At 39.6% G+C, this 22,573-nt stretch overlaps 1 protein-coding gene across 1 annotated transcript in view; it reads right to left on the reverse strand.

The window, feature by feature from the left end:
• Positions 1 to 436: 436 nt before the first annotated feature.
• Positions 437 to 22,573, reverse strand: part of LOC104510943 (disks large homolog 2-like) — a gene marked incomplete at its 5' end in the record, with an annotated part of 52,120 nt that continues 29,983 nt past the window's right edge. Inside the window, 6 exons of the mRNA XM_010153362.1 lie at positions 437 to 550; positions 1,252 to 1,424; positions 2,381 to 2,482; positions 3,525 to 3,575; positions 12,503 to 12,544; positions 16,604 to 16,703. Coding sequence (XP_010151664.1) covers positions 437 to 550; positions 1,252 to 1,424; positions 2,381 to 2,482; positions 3,525 to 3,575; positions 12,503 to 12,544; positions 16,604 to 16,703 — 582 coding nt within the window. The remainder of the gene's footprint in view (positions 551 to 1,251; positions 1,425 to 2,380; positions 2,483 to 3,524; positions 3,576 to 12,502; positions 12,545 to 16,603; positions 16,704 to 22,573) is intronic.

Genomic DNA, 22,573 nt, shown 5'->3' on the forward strand with positions numbered 1-22,573 from the left:
AGTAAATGAAAGGCTGATGAAGAGGCACTCATGGCAAATGTGACATAAGTTTACCCTCTGCTTCACTCCCTGTGACCAGACTGTACACCCCAAGAGCACCCAAGGCTGGATGGGACAAGCCATGCTGCATGAATTCTTGGTGAACTTGCTGCACAGGTTGGAACAACACACCAAGCACTGGTAGGGAGTCCATCATGGTCCAGCACATAAGCCCATGTGTCCCAGTGTGAAAGGTTCAAAGAAAGCTTTGGCTTGTTGCTTGAGATGTCAGGGGACAGCAGGTGGCAGGCAGGGTGAGCAAGTTCTCACTGTTCCCACCTCCTCTTGTTATTAATGATTTTAGAAGATGGGTAAATTGTGGCCTCAAGACCTGTGTTGTGCCACGTGAGACTGTACAACTGTACCCTGAAAATAAAACACTCCAAGAAGTTCATACTTACATCAGAGGCTCCCATGATTTAGGCTTAATGAAGATAGCGATGGGATAGAGTTGTGCAACTTGTAGTCGTTTGATAGCATTTCCTGACACATCGAGTATACAGTGCTTGCCCTGTTGGAAACAGATGAGGATGTGTTTATTTTTGCAGCATTTGCTACAGATCAGCCAAAAGATGGGAAGCAATTCTATGATGCAGTGCCCTGGAACAGGGCCATTACTGGCACACCAGGGAAGGGGGACCCCAGGGCATGCGCTCCACTCCTCTGTGCTCTTTGCTTCGCTTTGGTGTTAATATAAAATATACACTGGAGATAGGGGATCAAACGTTTATATTTTTACTGGGATGAACTTTGCAGGGGGGAGAGGATTTTCTGCAGAGATGAGAAAAATCAGTTCATGAAAATAATAGGATGTGTCTATTCGTACTGGTTAATTCAGCTCTTGTTTGTGTCAAAGACTCCCTGTGTCACCTGAGGCAAGTCATTTAATCTCTCTGTGCTTCATGCTTTTGCCTCTGTAAAAGTGAGATAAGTTTATTTACCTGTTTTACAGAGGGAAGGCTCTTTTGGGGTGTGCTTGAGGCGCTGTGTTACATCCCTGAAACCATGGCACTCCATCCAGGTACAGAAAGTGCCAAGAATGTTGTTATTCAAAGACAGAGACTCCACTTGTGGAGTCATTATAAAGCCTATAAATATTAAGATGCCATTTTGCAGACATTTTATAGTTTTGGCAGAAGAATCATGTCTGAGATGCAATGTGGAAACAAAACTGATCATGTTGCATGGACAAAAAAACTAATATGAACTTACCCTTTCCGCCACGAATCTCACAGACTGGACACTAGTTCCGTATAAATTATCATTGTACTGCCCAGCTTCTATAAATTTGTGCTCTTGGATATCTTTTTCCATTTGTTCTCTTGAAATGACAAAGTGATAATCTCTCCCATCCACTTCATAGTCACGCTTTGGCCTTGTGGTATCTGCATCAAACAAAAGACAGAAGATGAAGAAGTCTGTAGAAAATTTTCATGCAAAAAAGGAGGCAATTCAAGTTCGTTCAGTGGGCAATCCTGGGTCTGCTGTAAGTGGACGTGCTCCTCATCTGGGAGCAGATCTTTTGTAACTACATATTGTTTTCAATGGATTTACAACAATAAAGCTGTCTTTTTATAGAAACACCTTCTAATGTTTACCTCCAATTAATAATTACAGGCTAATAAAATTAGAATTTACCAGAATTCCACTTTTTTTTTTTTTCCAGCAGGATCACATACAAACCTCAAATAAAAAATATTTTCCAGATTGCAAACCTAATCCTATTACAGTGATAAAATAAATCACAGTCTCATCAATACAATTTAGCCTTAATTATATGACTGATTCCGATCTCATGTCCAGCAGTTTTCAGCTGGTGTATTTGCAGAGGGAACAGTTTAAAATGAAGTAAGACTGCAATTAAGGCCTCAAATAAACACTCAGCGAGCTCTAATGATCCAAGGTATAAACACTATTCTTAATTCAAGGTCCAATATTGCTTTCAGATTAGTCAGCTGAGATCTCCCACAAATCACAGATTAGTCCACATTTTTATTAGTTGATGCTGTGTAATTGACTTAAAACATTTTACATTTTACCAATATTTCAAACTTTTATCTTATTTAAGAAACCACAGAATAATTGATTAGGAAACTTAGTGGCTAGAAGGGTCCTTGCTTAAAAAAATACCACAGCTTTTGAAACACTTCTTGTGAGAAGTTATTTCCAGACCTTCACACTGGTTGTTTGTTCTTTTACGCTGTTTTGTCCAAGAAAAAAATGGCTTTTGAGAAACTCAGCTACATATAATTCAAGGATGCTGCTTTCACAGCAATTTACTTAATGTGTGGCACCAAGGGATACCACTAAGCTGCAGAACAGGGAGTGGAATCATACTTACGTGGTACGCACGACCCGAATTTATCAGGGAATTCAGATATCAAATCATCATTGATCCGATCTTTCATGGGACCCAGAATAATAACCGGCCTGGTGTAATTAACTGAACAATAAAAAGAAAGGCACATTTTGATGATCTATCTGGTAATAACAGCAAATCTTCCCAAAGATGCACTAACCAGAGTTGTTGCTTTTATGTATGAAGTGAAAACTTAGGTGTACATTTTACTGATAAATAATTTACTTATTGACATGGATAAGGAAAATGGAATGAGTACCACTCCTTTTGCAGAGCTCAGAGCTCTGTGGTGGTGCATGTGCATGCAGTTAAATTAATATGTGGAAGTACATATATTTGCTATTGCTCAACAAGGTCACTCCTGAATGTGTGCATCAGGAATCTCTCATGAGGCATGGAAAGGTGGTTGTAGGATTTTTTCTCCTCAGTTACAGGAGTGTATCGCCATTATATCAGCTGGGTGAGCTCCTATTTTCAGTTGCCTCCCTGTAGGTTTATCTACTGTGGTTATAGGCACATAACATAGTGATAGGACAAGGGGTAATGGGTACAAATTGAAATCAGGGAGGTTTAGATTAGACATCAGGAAGAAATTCGTCACAGAAAGGGTGGTGAGGCACTGGAACAGGTTGCCCAGAGATATTGTGGATGCCCCATCCCTGGATGTCTTCAAGGCCAGGCTGGATGTGGCTTTGAGCAACCTGGTCTAGTGGAAGGTGTCCCTGCCCATGCCAGGGGGGTTGGAACTAGATGATCTTTAAGGTCCCTTCCAACCCAAACCATTCTATGATTCTACGATAACACATGAAAAGGAAAATAGTAAAGGCTTCCCATAACAATACTGCAGTAAACCTAGAAAATCTGAATTAATACTTGGTGGACTGATTAACATATTTATTAGTAAAGGCCATGAGAGCTTCCTGGAGAGAGCCCTGAGAATGTTAGGAAGTGAGGGCTAGCGAGTGAGACCCTTACATCATTTATTCTGTATGTTATAGCCCACGTGGCCAAGAAAAAGGAGCCCCAGAGAATCTGGGCTGGCACACCAAGGCTTACTGCTCTGCTAGCCCCCAAAATGTGAGATGAAAAATGTAAGGAGCAGTGACAGAAAGCAGATGAAACTTACTTTCCTGTCTGGTGACAGGTTCATAAGAAAGGATGCAGTCTTCCTGGCCTCCTGATGAGAGAAGAAAGAGAAGAGATTGAAGCTGACAGACAACATGTCAAGTACTAACTCTTGATAAAATGCTTCACATAGAGACAGACCAGGTTCAATAATTCTCTCTGGTAATGCTCTCACCTGAACCATTCCAAAATCCCTCATAACTTCAAGATGCGGACAAAACTTCTGTCCTTCCCCTCCCGCCCCTGCCACGTGTTTCCATTTTCTTTGCTGAAATCGGGCTTTTTCAGTGATGGGCAATAAGGCCTCATCTACTGATTTGTCAGCAAGGCTGTTTACAAGGATAGTGCAGAACTTTAAGATGCGATTCTTTTGCTTGTCCGATTGTTAAGGCCCCAACGTGCTGCTGCAGGGAAAATCCACAGGCTATCTACACTGAACAATTTTTATTTTCAGAACATAGACATTTTGGTTGATCGTTCTTCCGTGCATAACCTCCATAGTCTGTTTATTCATAGCCTGGCATCTAGCCACAAGCTATTTGCTGACCCTTATCCTTTCCCTGAACACAAATCTCGCAGCATCGTATTTTGTGCACGTATCCTCCCTCCACTCTGGTTAGGCTGGTGCTGTTTCCTCATGGTGACATTTAGGGAAGTAAAGCAGAGAAATTTGCCATGAGCAACAGGTGACGCTATAGGGACCATACCATGACTTGGGTGCAGGTTTACAGCCCCAGTGCATCACTGCCCTCTCCTCTGTGAGAGTGCAAAAGCAGAGGCAGGAGGATTCTTCGACCTACTCATGAATAATTCCTGTACATTTATCTTTCTGGGTCACTGTCCCATACGTGCTACCACATAAAGGCTCTGGCAGATTCTAAAAATGACTTAGGCTTAGCAAAGTTTAAAATTATCATTGTATTTTTACTCAGTTCAGGGCTTATCTCTGAGAAGACCCACAGATGGGATTTTGCAACTCATTTGGATACTCCAGAAGAAGAAGTGGCATAAGGCATAGGAAAGCTTTATAAATTAGAGAGGGTTGCCTTCGTTTCATCTGCTTGGACACCCATGAGCCTGTGTTACAACATTCTGGTGGGCTCCTGCCAAACCGAAGTGGCACATACGAGGGAAGAGTGCTGTCTGTCATCTGATGGACAACACAGGTAGGATTTAGAGGCGGCTGCGCCTCACCCTGAAGTAGTCAGACTGCGATCTGAGTCACTCTTGAGGCTCCATTAACTACATTAACAAGATTTGTATTGGTGCCTGGCTCCCAAGTAAATACAGAAGTTCTTGTGATCTAGTTTTAAGCTGACTCCCACCACATGAATTTAAGATATTATTAGATATTTTTTGTGATATATTATCTAGACAGCTGTGAGACGTGTAAAACAGCTTGTCAAGTAAAAATAATGTTGTAATTAAGGACAATGACAGAAAAAGCAAATAAAAAAATGTACTGATGTCTTAGGATGGAGAGAGAATAGACAGGACCAACACCAAACTAGCAGTGGTGCTGAAGCAGCAAAGGAGAAAACGTCATTTGTAATAAAAGGAAGAGATTAGACAGCTTTTGAGGACAAGGCAACATAACATATGAGGAGTGTGGATAATGGATTTTCTTCTCTATTTGCAAATGTTTGATATTGTAATCACTTGCTTAACTTTGGCTTTTTGCAAAGTTAAAATCCTAGAATTACTAGGTTTCATGCATCAGAAGTATTATTTTCCCTTAAGTTTCTCTGGAAATTTTAGGAGTGATATAAAACTAAAGGTGTCCCATTCCCTTGTGATGAAACAACTCAGTCTCTGGGCTGGATGAGGATGCTTCTGCACTGCCTGCCCTCCATCCCCCAGGAGCCAAGGCTATGTTTTTCAACAGCCTGAGAAAGTCAATCATGAGTGGACGATGAAGCCACCATGTACTAAGCATGTGGAGTGGAGCCTATTTATATGAATACAATCTTGAACTTGAAAGTACTTGTTTCAGAGGCATAGAGTGCCACAGATGGAAATTCATTTCAGCTAATTTCCAAAACCTGTACCATAAATGCTTATGCGTGAGCCAGTCCCTAGGTACTCTTTAAAGTCAGTGGGTGCCTACAAATAGGCAAGTGCTTATTCTAAGATGTGAGTCATCTGACCTATTTTAGATGTCTGCTTTGGGAAAAGAGAAAAAGTCAGAAGGGCACATTTGTCTCCATTGTCCCATAACAGCATTTAAACAGCACGGTCAGTGGCAGACATCTGCATTTAAACAGTAAAATCCCATGGGAGTGACAGTAACAAGAGCAACTGACGGAAAATAGCCAGTAACTCTGCCACTATTGATTAGAAATTTTTTTGTGGGCTAATATTTGGCTTTGGCATAGAATTATAACCAGCACAAATAAGCCAGCACAGATTTTACCTCCTGTGTTGCCCAGTCTCTGTTGAATGGGTCCACACGCTCAAGCTGTTGTTATGTCCATGCTCTCAGTAGGATACGGGCTATGGAGGCAAACAACCCCATTGTTTGAAGCCTTCTGAAACTGTGGCCAGACTGAAGGCACAGAAAAATCTCCAGCCCACTCGAATTGTGCTGAAGCTTAAGCTGTGGAAAAGTTTGCAGCAAGTAAGGAGAAACGTTGAGGCTGACTGTGACACAAAGGGACCTAAAGACAGGTACCTTCTGAGCGAAGGCTCTTCAGCACTGCATTTCAGACTCAACATGGAATGTGAGCATGGGGAAAAGCTGCACCGTTTCCACTACTTTTCTTTTCCGGAAGAAGGGCTCAGGAATCTCAATTTTCTATGTGAATAACATTCTTCCAAGTACTGTCCAGACAGAATAATGTAAGTCTTCAGAGGCTAATGTGCATGTTAACTGTACCAGATGGTATTCTTTAATGATCTCTACTCAGTCAGTACTGCACGGTTTTGAGGTAGTCCATAAAGTATTAAGTATAATGAAGAGCTCTAGAGTCAATCAATAATTGGATTGCTATAACCTCGTGATGGCTTCGAGGTGTGAGAGACAGTGTGAAATTCAGTGGGACATGGGACTTATTTGCTGCTTGACTAAGCCTCATTTACCACCTACATGAACGGCTTAATTAGTACAGGTTAGCTATATTGATCTGGAAAAATCTTTGTGAAATTTAACACACAGAAAAAAGAAAAAAAGAGAAAAAAAGAAAAAGCCTTTTCTGTACGATTTTGGCATTATTCCTTGTTCTTCAGTAAAATTCCACAAAGTCAAACAGAGAAGAAAGGAAAAAAGTTAAGGAAAGAGAAAAAAGTCAAAAGGACTTTTTGTAAATATAATTCTTATGAGTAAAATTACTGGAGGGCTTTCTCTTTCCCAGGGTTGGTATGGCTCTGCTTCCCTTTGTTCTTGGTTTGCCTGTTGGTGAGGTCTCATGCTCAGGAAGAGAAGAATAGCCTAGAGTTTGTTATAACTCGTAGCCTCTAAAAACTGGCCAAAGAGGATTTGTGTGGTCAGATGATTTTTTATAAGGACTACTAATTTCATCTTTTTAAATGATTTTATGGTATATAAGAGGAGTAGATTTAAAATGCATTTAAGGCGTTACCTGTTTTCCCTTTCCATTTCCAGTTATATGGCAGAGAGTCTGTGAAAGACTCAAAATCACAGTTTCAGTGTAGACCTGGCAGATAACAGTCTTTTTTCATGTAACCCATAAAAAGGCCTCATTTCCTACTGTCATGCCAGAACATCCAGAGCTTCCACAGTGCTGGTATAACTGCACCCACCATGTGAATAATGGGGCAGGAGATCTGCTGCGAGCTCCCATGGTGCAGTTACCGTATACCCAAATGCTGACTGTCATCAAGCACCTTGTGCTGTGAGAATCTATGGATTTTGGCATCCTATTAATGGCTGTGAGTGCAAAAATCTGTAAAGTGACCTAAGACATTGAATAACAAAAAAGTAGTACTTATGAAGACAGCTAAAAATTATTGATGATTTTAGAAAATCAAAGAGAATGCTTTGGTTCATTAAAATTGCTGGACTAATGGTAGTGGTTATCATCAATACACGTGTGAAATACATGTAGATGAGCCAAATTGATTTTAATTTTGAGCCCTTCCCTGAATTTTGTTGCTCAGCTGGATCTAAAATCAAAGATAATTTTCCATCATCATCCATTTTGGTTTTGGGCTAATGTATGGATTACCTCAGTTGGACTTGCAAGAACTTGGAGAAATCAATTTATTGTTTTGCTGCATCTGCACAGACTGCACTGGACAGTCAATATCCTAACCTCTATTTGGCTCAAAATCCCTTTCCTGGACCTCTATTTATCTTAGTAAACAAACACATGACTTTTGGAAATATGTTGAGAGCTACAAATGTCTGGAAATCCAATACCTAAAAAGATCATCAGCATGATGAGAATGAACTTATGAGAAAAAGTGGTCTATCAGCACCGGATATTTAAGATTAATATAGCTTGTGAGGGCATGAAATGAGACTTTAATACTTGTGGCAATTTGAGTGTGCCTGTAGTAATCCTTGAGGAGTGTAAGAGTCAGTGTAAGTGTCCTAATTAATCAGTGGCCTTACATAATAATCAGGACTCCTTTAGCGTTGTTCTGAGTCTTCACATCTCATTACAAGAGTGACTTGCTGACAGAGGGTAAAAATTTTTGGTTTTAAAATTTTCTGTATTTTAAACTTTTATTCATGTATTGCTTCTCTAGGTAATTGGTGCAATCACAACCAGTTATGCAATTAGGCTAAATAGATGTTGTAATGTGTGTGTAATTTTGATGACAGCTGTAAAAACCTTTACTGAACTATGTTTAAGAACATTACCACACATATGCAGTAGAGAGACTTAAAATTCATGGCCATTATGAAAATCATGCCTCACAAAATAAAAACTGATGACTCCATGGTAAAAAAAATGTTCTTACAAACTTGGTTTGAAAAAGAAATCAGAACATTTTAAGTTACAGAGCTCAAAATAAACTTTCAGTCATGGTTTGATTAGCTGGTTCAGGGATAACTCAAAGTTGGGTGTATGTATCCTTATCACAGCAAAAACAACTTTCTTCTAGACCAGGACTTTATATACCACTCTTGAAAACTTGGTTTTACTGCTGGGGATAGGTGCAAATCAACTAACATAGCTATAGCCTTCATATTAGCATGGCCCAGTGTGATGCAGTAGCAGCTGTGTGGCAGCTCAGCCCCTTTTAGGTCAGGCCAGTATTTGTTCCTGGCTCAAAAATAAATCAAAATTACTTATAAAGGGCTAGATTCTGTGGTCAAATGTGTTTGTGGTTCTCTCTTAAATTAATGGAGCTGAAGGTTATCAGTTAGGATAAAGAAAATCCCACCCCAGCTCTTTTGCTCACTACAAACCCGGTGTTGGGAGCACTGGCAGAAGAAATCACATTGACTACCTGCAACAGCCTTGCTGCTAAGGAGTCGTCCAAGAATTTTCTCTTGAGAACATATTAGAGGACTTTCAATATGTTATTATTTTGAAATACAAAGTATCTGAGTTCTACAGAAAAGCTGATTTTTTAAACCACCAAGCCCAAGACATGAGCAGTGGAATACTTCAGCCAAATACTCACATTTTTAAGTAATATATTTTTCTAAAGAAATATGAAACACTTCACAATATCTCCTGGAAAAAAGAACATCAATTCATAACCCCTGAACAGCTCTCAGCAGCCTTCATCACCACTTTGTGTGGTTGTACCCCTGATTTGGAATGGTTCTAGGGATGATCAAGTAGTACAGGTTTCAACACTAGCTACTTTTCACTAAATGTTCATTGTGTGAAGCAAAAGTTAGAGGAACATGTTAAAGCAATTGCCAGAGACCCTCTAGGAAAAATGCAGAACACTTAATTCTGGACTCCAACTGGCCAGTTTTTACAGGGACAAATATGACTGTCTGCAGGAGAACACATGGCACTTGCCAGTCATTTCCTACCCACACAATTTCTTTGTACTGGCCAAGGTGTGAATCGCCCATTTCCCACAATTCAGAAAGCAGTGGGGCAGGCAGCCTCTTTTTCTTCCTGTTCATTCGCTTGGGAAACAGAAAAGAAAAGGGACACTGGGACAGGGTCACAACCCCATACAAAACTCTCGAGCTCTCCCAGCACTTTTCTGTTTGCTCCCCATGAATTTTTCAGCTTCACATTTTTTTTCTCCTCAGCATCCTCCATCTCACCAGTGCACAGACTGAGGGCTAGGTGAGTTTGAAAGTAAATACGCATGTTGTCCTGGTAAAATAACGTCATGCCTCACTTTGAACACACAAATTCTCCCCAAAATGGCACTACAGTTTTACGAAGAACAGTTTTACAACAAGGCTGGCTCCAAATGGAGTTAAACCAAACTTGGTTCTGTGGCAGTGACTGATGTTGGGCCGTTCCCAGCTCCCAAGATGCAAACAAGAAGAGCAGAAGTAATAACTGCATGCTCTCTCATTCTACCAGGAATGAGCTTTACCCCAAGCATCTATTATTTTTTTCCTTTCATTAGGAATAAATAAATTAGAAGGCAGTGAGGATTATGTCTTTAGTAAATGTTCCCAGCCTAGGTCTGATAATTTCCCACACAAAGGATACTGATTGGCTTCTACTGTGCAGCATCCTCTCTCAACAGTCCCACAAAGTTGGCACTGCAGTGAAATAAGACAACTTCTTCATGACAGGCCTCATCTCTCTTATCTCCATGCCCTCACACGTTGTTGACTGCTCTCTCTGACTACCCACCTCTCACTCTCCTCTGTCTGATTCTTCTCTGTTCCCGAGTCATAAATTTTTGGGGGGAGATGGGCTGCAAAGAGCCGTATGATGGGATGTGCTGTTGCCATAGGGTAGCCTGGAGATCAGAGAGTAAACGTGTGGGTTCGTGAGGGCCGTAAGTCCCCACAGGAGATACGCTGATATACACGGCCATGTAGTAATCGCACACACAGTCAGACTAAAGTTGATATGCCACTATGGCCATCTGAAACAGTTAATTTCCAAAAGCTTTTCACCAAAGTTGCTGGTTGCCCAAGATCATGCCTTCAAATATCATGTTGGCACACACCAATGAATTGTTAGGAAATGGAATTAGGCCCTTTGGGCACCAGCTCCTGCACTTTAAAGCCACTTTCATTTGACATAACCTAAGTGGTTTTCTCTGCTGCTAAATAACACAGCTCTCCCACAGACAGAGAAGGAAGCCCTGCCTGCATCTTCTGCACCAGGCAGTAGTTGTTGGACACACCAGTAGTGTGTAGGGACTGCCAGCCAACAGGATGTAGGCTGGATGCTGCTGGGAGGAGCCTAAAGCTTGCCCAGATAGAAACCACCCTGAAGGAGAGAACCTGCCATGGACAGTTGTTATCCAAACACTCCTTTTCATTCCAAGGATCTGTGCCCCAGCTAACTACCCCAAACCATTTATATCCCCCTTCTTGCACCTCAAAACATACACTTTGTTTCACACTACTGCACAGCCAACGAGGAACTGGCTACCTGACCTGTCTTATGATGAGTTCAGGAACTAGCTTTTGTGGACCTGCTTCAGATATTTGTCTGCAACCTTGCACCCCTACTAAGCCTCCTGTTTGGGACACTAAAGCAGACATGGGATGAGCTCAGCCACCAGGCTAGATTTTTCTCTGGGGTTTTATCCTGAGCTCACCCTGAAATAAACACATCTGGAGGAGATCTGACTCATGCAAACTTTTGAAAATTTAACCTATTGACTCATTCCTGATTGTAAAGTCACTCTGGGGAAAGACCATCTTAAATTTCAAGCATAAAATCCTCCTCTCCTTATCACTAGAGGAGACATTAAAAATAAAGCATTTCAGAATTTGATCTCAGCGGTTCAAGAGAGCCTACTGTTTTCTTCTGACTCTGGCAATTGCTTTCCAAGGAAACCTTTGCAATACAAGAGAATACAAACTAATTTACCATTTCTGAATTGCATAAGATTAGCTGTTTTACTGAAACAAACGCATTTTTATTAACAGAGCTCAACTGCTATGCACTGTATCAAGACTAGTAAATATGAGGTATGATACCAATGATTACCTGAATGTATGTGGGTGCTTAGCACAAGTGCTGAGTGACTGGTGGAAAACCTGATTTGCTAAGCAAATGGCTTGAAAAAATTAAACAACTGGGTTATTTAGTATGCAATCTGTCATTTTAATTACCTTTTATTACATTTCCAGTCATTTATTTAATGCCTTATTTTTTTTTGCTTTTCAACACTTCCAGAAAAATTGTTATATTGTTTAAATTTTTGGTTATTACTAATAACTGCCCAGAATTTACAATCAGCCTCTTGGCTATATGACCGCATGGAGAATGTAATTCCAACCAAACCAGCTTGCAGGGTGGGACCTCAACTTATAGGGAATCAGTGACATAGAGGCAATGCTTAAGGGGTAAAGATCTATCTTACCTTTTTTGGAAGACTTCAGTATGCAATCATGACTGCCAAAATTAGGGCTCAACAAAATTTTGGGGATGATTTCTTAGCCCTTCATACAGGTATGGAGAAATGCAAGTAGAAATAGTGGCCTTGTAAAGAGGATGCCTTTTGCAGATTTAACTACAGCTATGGAATAATTTTACTCTTAAAAATTCATCAACGAACTGCCCCGTCTCTGCTAAATAAACTTCTTGTCTCTAAATCAAATAAACTTCTTGTCTCTAAATCAAATAATCCTGACTTTCACAGACTACACAATGCCAGGTTTGGTTTTATGTCCCAGAACACATCCCAAATAACAACCTTCCTCCCTTCTCTTATAAAGGTTGTCTGTTTTCTTTTATAGCTTTGTACTCAAGATGTGGTTGTAAATTTGAATTCCAAGCCATTTGCTCCAACCGCCTTTTTAACATTAACAAAAGAGTAGCAGGGATAGAAACAAAATAAAAGAAACAAACAGAACAAGCAATGCAAAGTAAAAGGACTCTAATGAAAGCAGTAACTTACTGTAGCTACTTTCACTATCGCTGGCATTAGAAGAAACATGTTCTGCAAGAACAGTACAGCAAATTAAAGAACATAACCAAGCACCACAGAGCTGCAGAAACTTAAAAGAACTGCTGGAGTCATGCAAAGGTAGTTGTGCAGAGAAGAAATAAAAACTATGCAGTGACATCACCTGAAAACTTTGAGGTAATTTACACAGGTAAAATGAAAGCTTTCTCTCTTGTGGCATTTCAGAAAGAGACGTATTAGCTAGTGACACGTGTCATGGCAAAGTCATGCCTTTTCTTGAAAAGGCAGTTAATGACACCTCAGATAACTTAATTTCAGAGCATATTATGGTCCACTTACATCTCACTGGGTGTCTTGAGTAATCACATGAAATCTGAGTGTCTGCTCATATTATTCTGCACTATCAGTAACGTTCATCATTAATGTGTTGAACTATGCCTGCTAAACTTCTAACCTCTGTCCAAATTTAATCAGTGCAGACTATCCCAAAGGGTTAACATATTAACACAAAGATGGTTTTGATATCAAATATTGTAACTGTCTCTATTTTACGCTGTCCAATGACAAAGGAAGAATTTTTTTCTTTTTTGAGACATTGTCTACCCTCAGGATTTGAGCTACAGTCTGAAAACCTTTACCAGGCTAGTCTGGTGGGTGAATAGGGATATACGAACGATCATGATGGGTCAGACTTCTGGCTTGGAAAGTCTGGTGTCCTGTCTCTATTATCATATGATTTAAAGGAAGGTGCAATCTGTATCTTGTGAAGTTGCTGTTCCCAAACTGCAGCCAGCAGACTGAAACCATGCTATATGGTTTCCAGGAGGTCTCCAGAACCACTTTAAATGGTGGTTTTAATAATATCTCTGGCAGAAAAGATGATTACTTTGCATCTGAAAGATCATTTGATAGTTGAAACTTTTCGTCTGGTCCAGGACAATAAGAAACCAATGGCATAATGACTTTACAGTGGGGAGCCACCTTGGGTTAATGAGAAAGGCAGTGTAATTTAATGGACAATGGGTAAAAATTCACTTCCTGACAAATGCCAGGAGCCAAAAGTGGTCCAATATTTGTCATTGAACCAGTGGGCAGATTTGGCTGTGGCTGACCCACAACACTCACCTGCAGCTGCCTCTAAATGTTCCCAGTGAAAGAAGGAAGTCAGAAAAGCCAAGAAATCCCTGGGATGAACCCAGGCTGGACTATGCATGGATGTCATAAAGGATGACTATGGGAACAGTGCCAAGACCACCTCTTTTGCCCACGTACCAATCTAATAGCTTAGGGTTAATAGAGCGAGACTGATGGGGTTACTGGAGCAGCAGAAATGAGAGGGGATGATATCTGGTAAAAATAGTAATTGAGAACTTTCATCTTGGGCTTAGTAAGAAGCTTTAAAAATTTTATCTTAGATTTTGAAGGAAATAGTACATTGATTTTCAGACGTTTCATAGCAAGTTAACAAGGGCTGTCTCAAATTAATATGCTATAAAAGACCCTGCAGAACTTGCTTAACCAAGAACAAATATCTTTCATAGTAAGAATGTTCATTAAAAAGCATATCTGAGTTGAATATTAGTGAAATTTGGATGAGAAGTAATGTCTAGAGGTGTGTCAGTAACTGAAAGCTAGGTGCAATATTAACAGAGAAACTAGAGCCTATATAATACCTCTGTGCTACTTTTCACTTAGCAATTTGCAGAATTCAGTTATCTCCTTTCAAGTGGTTGGATGGTATGGAGATTTGTCTGTGTAAGAACACAGGTATTCTGGAGGGTTATCAGATCAGAAGTTTTCTATGTCTCTTTAGGCAGGGAAGGATCTGCATTTGTTGCTAATGAGCTGCTATAACACTTCACTTAAAGTAGCAGAATGGTTAAAATTCATCACGTGGCAGCGGCATTTGCTGTCTGTCACTGACAAAGCTAGTCTTGCAGAACTTTTCTTTGTACAAGAGATGAAGCTTTCATCTTTAAATTGCAAGTTACTGTATGGCTTAAAACTAAACCACTAAAATGTCCCTTCAACAAATCAGTCAGAAATAGAATAATCTCTGAAATTGTGCGCATGGGTGTGCAACACATACAAAATAGTAGGCGATGCAGCGTTAACATTCACACATATTTTGCTCTAAGTATTTGGTGCCTTAAGAAAAAGAATAAGGACTGAGGAAGAAGCAGCCAAACACATGCAAGTGACATTTTGTTTAAATTAATTAGCCCTGTATACAGAATATAATGTAGATATTTAGATAGAAAACAGCTGCAAATATTTCACTCTATACAATTAATAGTAGGCGATGCAGCGTTAACATTCACACATATTTTGCTCTAAGTATTTGGTGCCTTAAGAAAAAGAATAAGGACTGAGGAAGAAGCAGCCAAACACATGCAAGTGACATTTTGTTTAAATTAATTAGCCCTGTATACAGAATATAATGTAGATATTTAGATAGAAAACAGCTGCAAATATTTCACTCTATACAATTTGTCTGGTCTAAGTTTTGAGGAAGCAAAATTGTTTCTGAGCAATTATCTGACACATTACACATTCTGCAATGCCAAGTCTTGACACAGGATTGCTGCATCAGAAAAAGACATTGATTAAGGTTGCATGACAGAGAATAGGTTGCTAATAGTGAAATGGGTCCAAAACTAGCTTTGGAAAAGGCATGGTCTTCTCTAGCTTGTAAATGACTTCTTCCATTAATAACGAATAGTAATTTAAAATCCAGCAATGTAACAGACACTCCCATGCAAAAAGCTGAAAATGCAGAAGCAATAGCATAAAATAATTTTCTATTGATCTCCTCAGGCTGTGGTCAAGTTGAAATGTTTAACTTTCCCTTGAGATGGAGAGGGAAAGGTTGTTGCTGAACAGTCTAGGCAGCGAAACGAGTTCTAGGTATGCTACTCTACAGAACTGCCATGATGGGAACAATAACATACTGTCAGAAACAAAAGGTGTTATTACAAAAGAAGTGAAAGTGTCTGCTTGATACACTGTATGTTATTTAATATTGTCATGCAGAACAAAATGATCGAAACATTTTTAATGCATTCACAGCTGGGTAACAAATAAAACGCTTATCTTGTGCATGCTAGGAGTGGAGGGTCCTTGGAGAAGGAACAGAAGCCAAAACAAAACAAAACAAAAAAAGATTTACAGTGACCATTCCTGGGAACTTACTCAGAGTCTTTGTTCCATAACCGTCGTCACCTAATCCGGGGATGTCCTGCACGGAAGTCCCCAGAGAGAGCAATGAGAAAGGAAGAACAGCCGCAGAAGAGGAAGGAAGAAGTCAGTGGAGTTGAAATGGATACTACCATGACTGACCATGTTGATTGAGCAATCTGGATCCCTGCTTTTTCTTTCTGAAACAACTTTAAACCCATATTCTATGGGAATGCAGCCAATGAAAGAGGCAGTGACCGTGATACATGGCTTTTGGAGCTGTGAGGAAGAAGTAGCAACCAGCTAAAAATTTAAGAACTATTAAGAAAAAACAGCGATTATTTGGTCTTGGAACCAGCCTATATTTTTAATAATGCTGGTTCTCTATACAATTTATGCAAGCAGTAATTGCCCAGGGAGGTACAGATTCCAAGATCTGATTTACTTCTTTAAGCTGTCAGCACAGTTGCTTCATTTAAAACTTTGAGTGAAGCTGCTCATGGCACACAGCTTGGAGAATGTCAAAGGCAAAAAAGAGATTAGAGCAGACCTTTTACAGATTAATAATTTAGTATTGTGAAATAAATCACATCTGCATTATTTTGAGCCAGTACTGATCTGGGAATATTTCATCAGAGACAAGTTTTGGTTTAGGACAGGTGCCACAACTCCTTTGAGGAGCTATATCTGCTCTTCCAAAAGTTTAGGTCACTGTTTTATTCTTCTGAAAATGATGTTTCCAGGGAAGGAAGGACCAGCTGGATCCAAACTGCAGTCACACATTGGTCACAGTAGTAATACCTCTCCTGCCTGCCTGCCACGGATATTTGCCTAGATGTGTGGGATACTGGTATCATGCGTGTCACCCATTTTTTGTGCTGCTGCATGTGACATCATCTCCAAGAGGTTACTTACGTTCTGGATCACTCGTTTCCTGCTCACTCTGCTCCTTGCTCTTGTAGAATGGGAATTTTCGTGAAAAGATGAAGTTCTTTTTACGCTTGTCATTGAATGACTGTGAAGGAGAAAAGGCATGGGGCAAAAACAGGGACGTCTAATTGTTGTCACACTCATGCTGACAAAACAACTAGTTTGTAAAAGTGGAGAGAACTGTAGTGACTCAAATCAGTCCAAACCAAGAGGTCGCAAAGAATCACAAGTGCTTGTGGTGAGGTCTGCAGGTTGAAGGCAAAGCACCTGGAGACCCAATTGATGTGATTACAGAGGTCTCAAATCACAGCCTTCAGCTCCTTATTTGGAAATGATCGTGATTGGCTTGTTCAGATAAAGGGCTACAGATGGTTCAGCATGCTTTGAGATCAAGCCACTCATCTTTAATCACAGCAGAATTAATTAACTGGCTCAAAAAGAGTAGGCTGTAAAGCGGGAAGTGGAAGCCTTCGATTTGCTTGTAGTAGGTATGTGAATTCAGCCCTGTACCAATTGAAAACAAATATTTTTTGCTGGTGACTGTTACTGATTTCACAGTATTTTATTTGGCTGCTTAATCAAAAACTTCCTAAGTGTGTTTGAATGCTTTTTTGGGCATAATTTAAGAAAAAAATACCTTACTTTATTTTTTTCCATGTGTATTTACTCATTAGGTTCCTCTGGATATGCTTTTAGTTTTATGTGATTTAGAAATTTAAATCTCCTGATAAGCATTATTTCATTGCATTTGGAGCAACATATATTGCTTTAATTCTTCAAATGGGGAACTAACGTGAAAGAAATTGTTTTTTTTACACGATAAAACCTCTGACTTTATAGATAGTCGCAAGGGTTCATAGCCCTGTACTGTGTAGAAGCAGAATATGCCTACTTGGGACATCTGTTTCAGATACTAAGAGGAATTTGGGTCACTATACAGCCTATTGAGAGAAGCTGGCATTTCCAGAGGGCATATACACTGAGCTGCAGATAGTGCTTATCTGAAGTGATCTGTGTTGTCCATCAATGTCCTGTACTGTTTCCTACACTGAACATACGCTAAGCCCAGACATATGACTTTGGGAGTGATCACCTCCAAGAGAGCAGAGAGAGAACTTCTTAACTCATTTTAAGGACCAATTTCATGTGTTTGTTATTGCTCAAATGAAATATAACCATTACTGGTCTCCAATTCCGAAATGGAATAGATTTAGAGATTCAGAACATAATTAATTTTCTTAGATTTTAGAAGTACAGCATAAAATGTGATTTGGAATAAGTATTGCTAAAAAATGTGGTTAGGTACTAAAATCTCTATTAGTCGCCTACTTGTGTCACAAGTCACAAAAGTTTCATGCCACTTTTACATTTCAAGCATATTTAAAGTTCAGTAACTGAAAACAAAGGAAAAAATGCACATGTAGAATAAATGATCTATGAAAATCTCTCAGAGTATGTAAACATTCAATGTGAAATTAATGTGGAGGTCATGCACAAATAATCCAGACAGCATGCAATTTCAAAACAAAGCAAATATGAAAGAAAGCCAGAGGAAAAAAAAGGCACATCAAGGATTAAAGTAATCTGTGGATGAAAAGAGGACTGACATGCACATTATATCACTTTAATGACCTATAATTAAATTTAAATGTGTTTTCTGTGACCATTTCTTTTATTTTTCCAAAGAAAGGAATGTAGCATGTTGACATTTCCCATTGTGAAGATGTTTGTCACAATTCATCTGAATTTTGAGATAGCAATACTATAGGCATTACACTTTAAAAGGGAAAAATATATATACACAATAGCACCTCAAAAAACAAGGGGGTTTTAAATGACAATCACTTCATTACTATATGCCATTTCACTTTGGAATTAAAGAGAAAGTTATCAAATTGATAAATAAAAATAATAAATATGCTGCATTTCACAGATATTATAAATAACACTTATAAGTATTGTTTTTCAATTTCTTCCCCAACAGTCTAGAGCAAAAACTTTAGAAAGTCCATTTTCAACAGTAAAGCATGCATTTTTCAAGCTTATGCATGATGTAACAGTATATTCCAAGTTAGACAGATATACTATAGTGTTATATAAACTTTTTTAATAAGATATTGTTCCACTTCAGTTTGGACAATCAAAATCTGGCAATTCATAGCAGCTGACTGTTATGTCCACCTGTGTCACTGCATGTACACCACTAAAAAGCCGTGTTCTTAAAATACCTCTGACTCTTAGTTTATTAATATCCATAAGAAAATATGTTTATGCATGGGTTAATGATTCTATAAATTAATCAATGTGTATATTCATGTTAATGACCATATATACTAGCGCAGTGTAGTCAAAGGGATTGTATTTATAATAACAAAAAAACCCTGTAGGATATTATAAAAGACTAAACTGGGTCTGATCCTGCAAACTTATAGAAATAATTAGTTCTTGGTATTAACTGAATGGGCTTACAAAATATTTTCTTGTATATTAAGTGCGTGTTGCTTCACAATAAACCAAAGATAAGCTCTGATTTTGGTTTTGTATCCAATATAAATGTGATTAAAGTGGGGCTGATGGTCTCCACTTTAAGGATATGAAATCCTGCAGACCAAATGCTTCTTACAGATACCATCATATATATCTATAATATACAGAGATAAGGGGGTTAGCAAAGAGAGGAGAGGGAGATTCACACAGGATGAACCCATGTTTTTATTGGACGCACTGTGTTAATTCCAGACTTTGTTTTGTTGGTGGAGGAGTAGAGACCAACACTGAATATGTATTTTTTTTTTTTTTTAAAAAAAGGGTCATGCATGTGAGGAACAGTGGTAGGGTTAAATTGCAAAATTCAGATGTATGTTTTTGAGAGATTTTATTTCTATAAAGTGGAAACTTTGAGACCTGTCAAAAATTCTGGAGTCAGTTTTCCCAGGGACTCCGTATGCTGCTGGAGAGCTGTGAATAGCTGTAGGATAAATGGGAGACAGGTATTTGCCTACATCTCTCAGCCTGATGCAAAAGTTGCATGCAACTGGAATTGAAATTGTGACATCAAGCTTAGGCTTGATTCAACAGCGTTTGTGCAGGCAGAAGTTCTAAAAGTCAGTGAAAAAGTGCCTGAAATTCCTGTATAAGTTGCAGTATCTTTGCCATGCATATTGTAAAATCCTGTAATGGCAAATAACTTGGGCATTTCAGTCGCAGTGCAAAACCTGTACAATAGACTGCTTTGTGCCTCACTGGCATCAGTTCACACAGACTACCACACCCTGGGAGTCGGCATTAGTAGGCACTTTATACAGACAACTGCCTAAGATTAAAAGGAAATGATATTTTCAAGTGCTGTTTGACAAGTGAATGGTGAGGTCATCCCTCACAACATCGGAACTGTGATGAAGAAAAATGTCTTTTCTCAGAAGAAAAGGAGAGAAAAGCTTTCACTGATGTCCTAGCTTGAATTCTTCAGTGTTTTGAAGAAGCCAGAAAAAATTGTGCTGTGCACTCTTGCTTGACCAAATACCCCCAGATGTCCCCAGTTATGTAAGTCCGGCTTACACATGCCAACCTTCCCTGGTTGTGACAGACATTAAGACACTGTGTGTTTCTCGTTTGTAAGAACCCCCTTTGGTATTTTTTTGTGTCAACATAATTTTTGTATTCTAAATGCTTTTCCCTAGGTGCAGCAGCCATATATATGTTACTCATCAGCTAATAGGATAGTGTTTCAGGAAATTTTCAGGTAATGTTGAATAAACAATCCAGTTTCAAAATCTGCTTCACAGTCATAAACATCGCACCATACTGCAATAGGCAACTATATCATTGTTTACTTTGAGCTTCTTCCCAATGTTTTTTTCCCGCTGTAGCTGATCCAGTCCACACTGTTTAGTGCAGAAGTGCTCTTGATAGAGGTTGTCCTCTTTACACTTTGCAGAAGAGCCATGTTTGAGGAAAGATTTCTTTTGGTTCTCTAAAAGCAACTGTATCTTCTAAAAGCTGGTAAACTCCCAAATATATTGGGAATTCTTTATTTTGCTATTTCATTCAACCAGTGCTGGGAACCCATGTTTAGGGATCACCTGAGAAAAGGCTGTTCCAGACCACTTACTGTAAAATTCATTTATACAGGGCACAGGTGAATTTAATTTACCACCTGTTTTTAGGCAGAGGTGAGCTAAGCTTTAGCCTAGTGTTTGTTACACGATTGCATGTATCGGTCTTGTTCTGAGGTTGGTCTAGCAGTGTATATGAGAGGTTCACTTGGTTTATTGCTCCTTACCAGCTAGTTGTTTGGTTTTTTTTGTTTGTTTGTTTTCCAATTTATTGAAATGCCCCCAATTTGCAGCATTCTACTAAAATCTGCAGAACTTATCACCAACATTATGTCCTGTGAATCCTTTTTTCCATACATTTTATCCATAATTTTCATAATAGGGACATTCTTTTACTTTGAACAACACTGACTTTGATATGGTTTTGGGCACTCAAATGCTGTTAAATCTCTACATTAAACTGATAGTTCCCACTGTAATGAAAAGTCACAGATACCAGAAAGAAAAGTTTTGGACTCTAACAAATACTTGGTCTTATTTCTCTTTTCAAACATATATAGCATTTCTCTGCTTTTATAGTGGCCTTCTTCACCCAGCAATTCCAGGTGCATGATGCATAAAGTCTCCAGAACAAACTTGCCAACACAATCCTGTGTTAGTATATTTGCTTTATGTGAAAAGTGGTTTTGCAGTTAGCAGAGCAGCATGGTCTGAGAAACTGCAGATTGGGATCTTCTGCCTCATTATCCCACCTGCCATACTGGCACCATAGCAGTGTCCTCCTTACAGGCACTTTGTGGGGATTGGGTCAGCACCAAGACCTGGTGAATACTATCACTGGGGCCATGGTTTCATCTATTAAGAAAGACAGTGAGGAATGCTGGGGTTAAGTAACCAAGTCTAGAAGAAAGACAGTGCTACTGAGCCAATCTTGCTTTCCTGGTGTAACCGCTAATGTGGCCATGGGCTGGGTACACACACACAGAAAGTTCCTAATGACATTTGTGTAGAATTGCAGAAAATATCTTAGTGGTAACTGTGAGCCTGGTTGCCCAGCAATCATGCAGTATATTCCTTAAGATATATCTTTAATTCTCCTTAATTCTCAGACTAACCACACAGTTATATCCTGGCAAGCAACATTTCCCAACTTCTCTACATCTTTTAATGAGATGCAGGGAAAGGGATGTTCCTATTCTGTAAGCTTAAACTTTCTTAGATACTGCCAATATTAAAAAAAAAAAAATATTCTTGGGCTACAGTGATTCATAGAATCACAGAATGCTTTGGGTTGGAAGAGACCTCAAAGACCATCTAGTTCCACCCCCCCTGCCATGGGCAGAGGCACCTTCCACTAGACCAGGTTGCTCCAAGCCTCATCCAGCCTGGCCTTGGACACTTCCAGGGATGGGGCATCCACAACATCTCTGGGCAATCTGTTCCAGTGTCTCACCACCCTCTCCAGGAAGAACTTCCTGATAGCTAATCTAAACCTCCCCACTTTCAATTGAAACCCATTACCCCTTGTCCTGTCACTACAGGCCCTTGTAAAAAGTCCCCCTCAGCTTTCTTGTAGCCCCTTCAGGTACTGGAAGGTGCTATAAGGTCTCCCCAGAGCCTTCTCTTCTCCAGGCTGAACAAGCCCAATTCTCTCAGCCTTTCATCATAGGAGAGGTGCTCCAGCCTTTTCACCATCTTCTCCTCTGGACTCGCTCCAACCAGTCAACATCCTTCTGATGTTGGGGACCCCAGAGCTGGACACAGAACTTCAGGTGGGGTTTCAGGACAGCAGAGTAAAAGGGGAGAATCACATTTCTTGACCTGCTGGCCACAATTCTCCTGATACAGCCCAGGATACGGTTGGCTTTCTGGGCTGCCAGTGCACACCGCCCGTTCACGT

Source organism: Eurypyga helias, unplaced genomic scaffold, assembly GCF_000690775.1.
Source record: "Eurypyga helias isolate BGI_N326 unplaced genomic scaffold, ASM69077v1 scaffold33336, whole genome shotgun sequence".
Lineage (NCBI taxonomy): Eukaryota > Metazoa > Chordata > Aves > Eurypygiformes > Eurypygidae > Eurypyga > Eurypyga helias.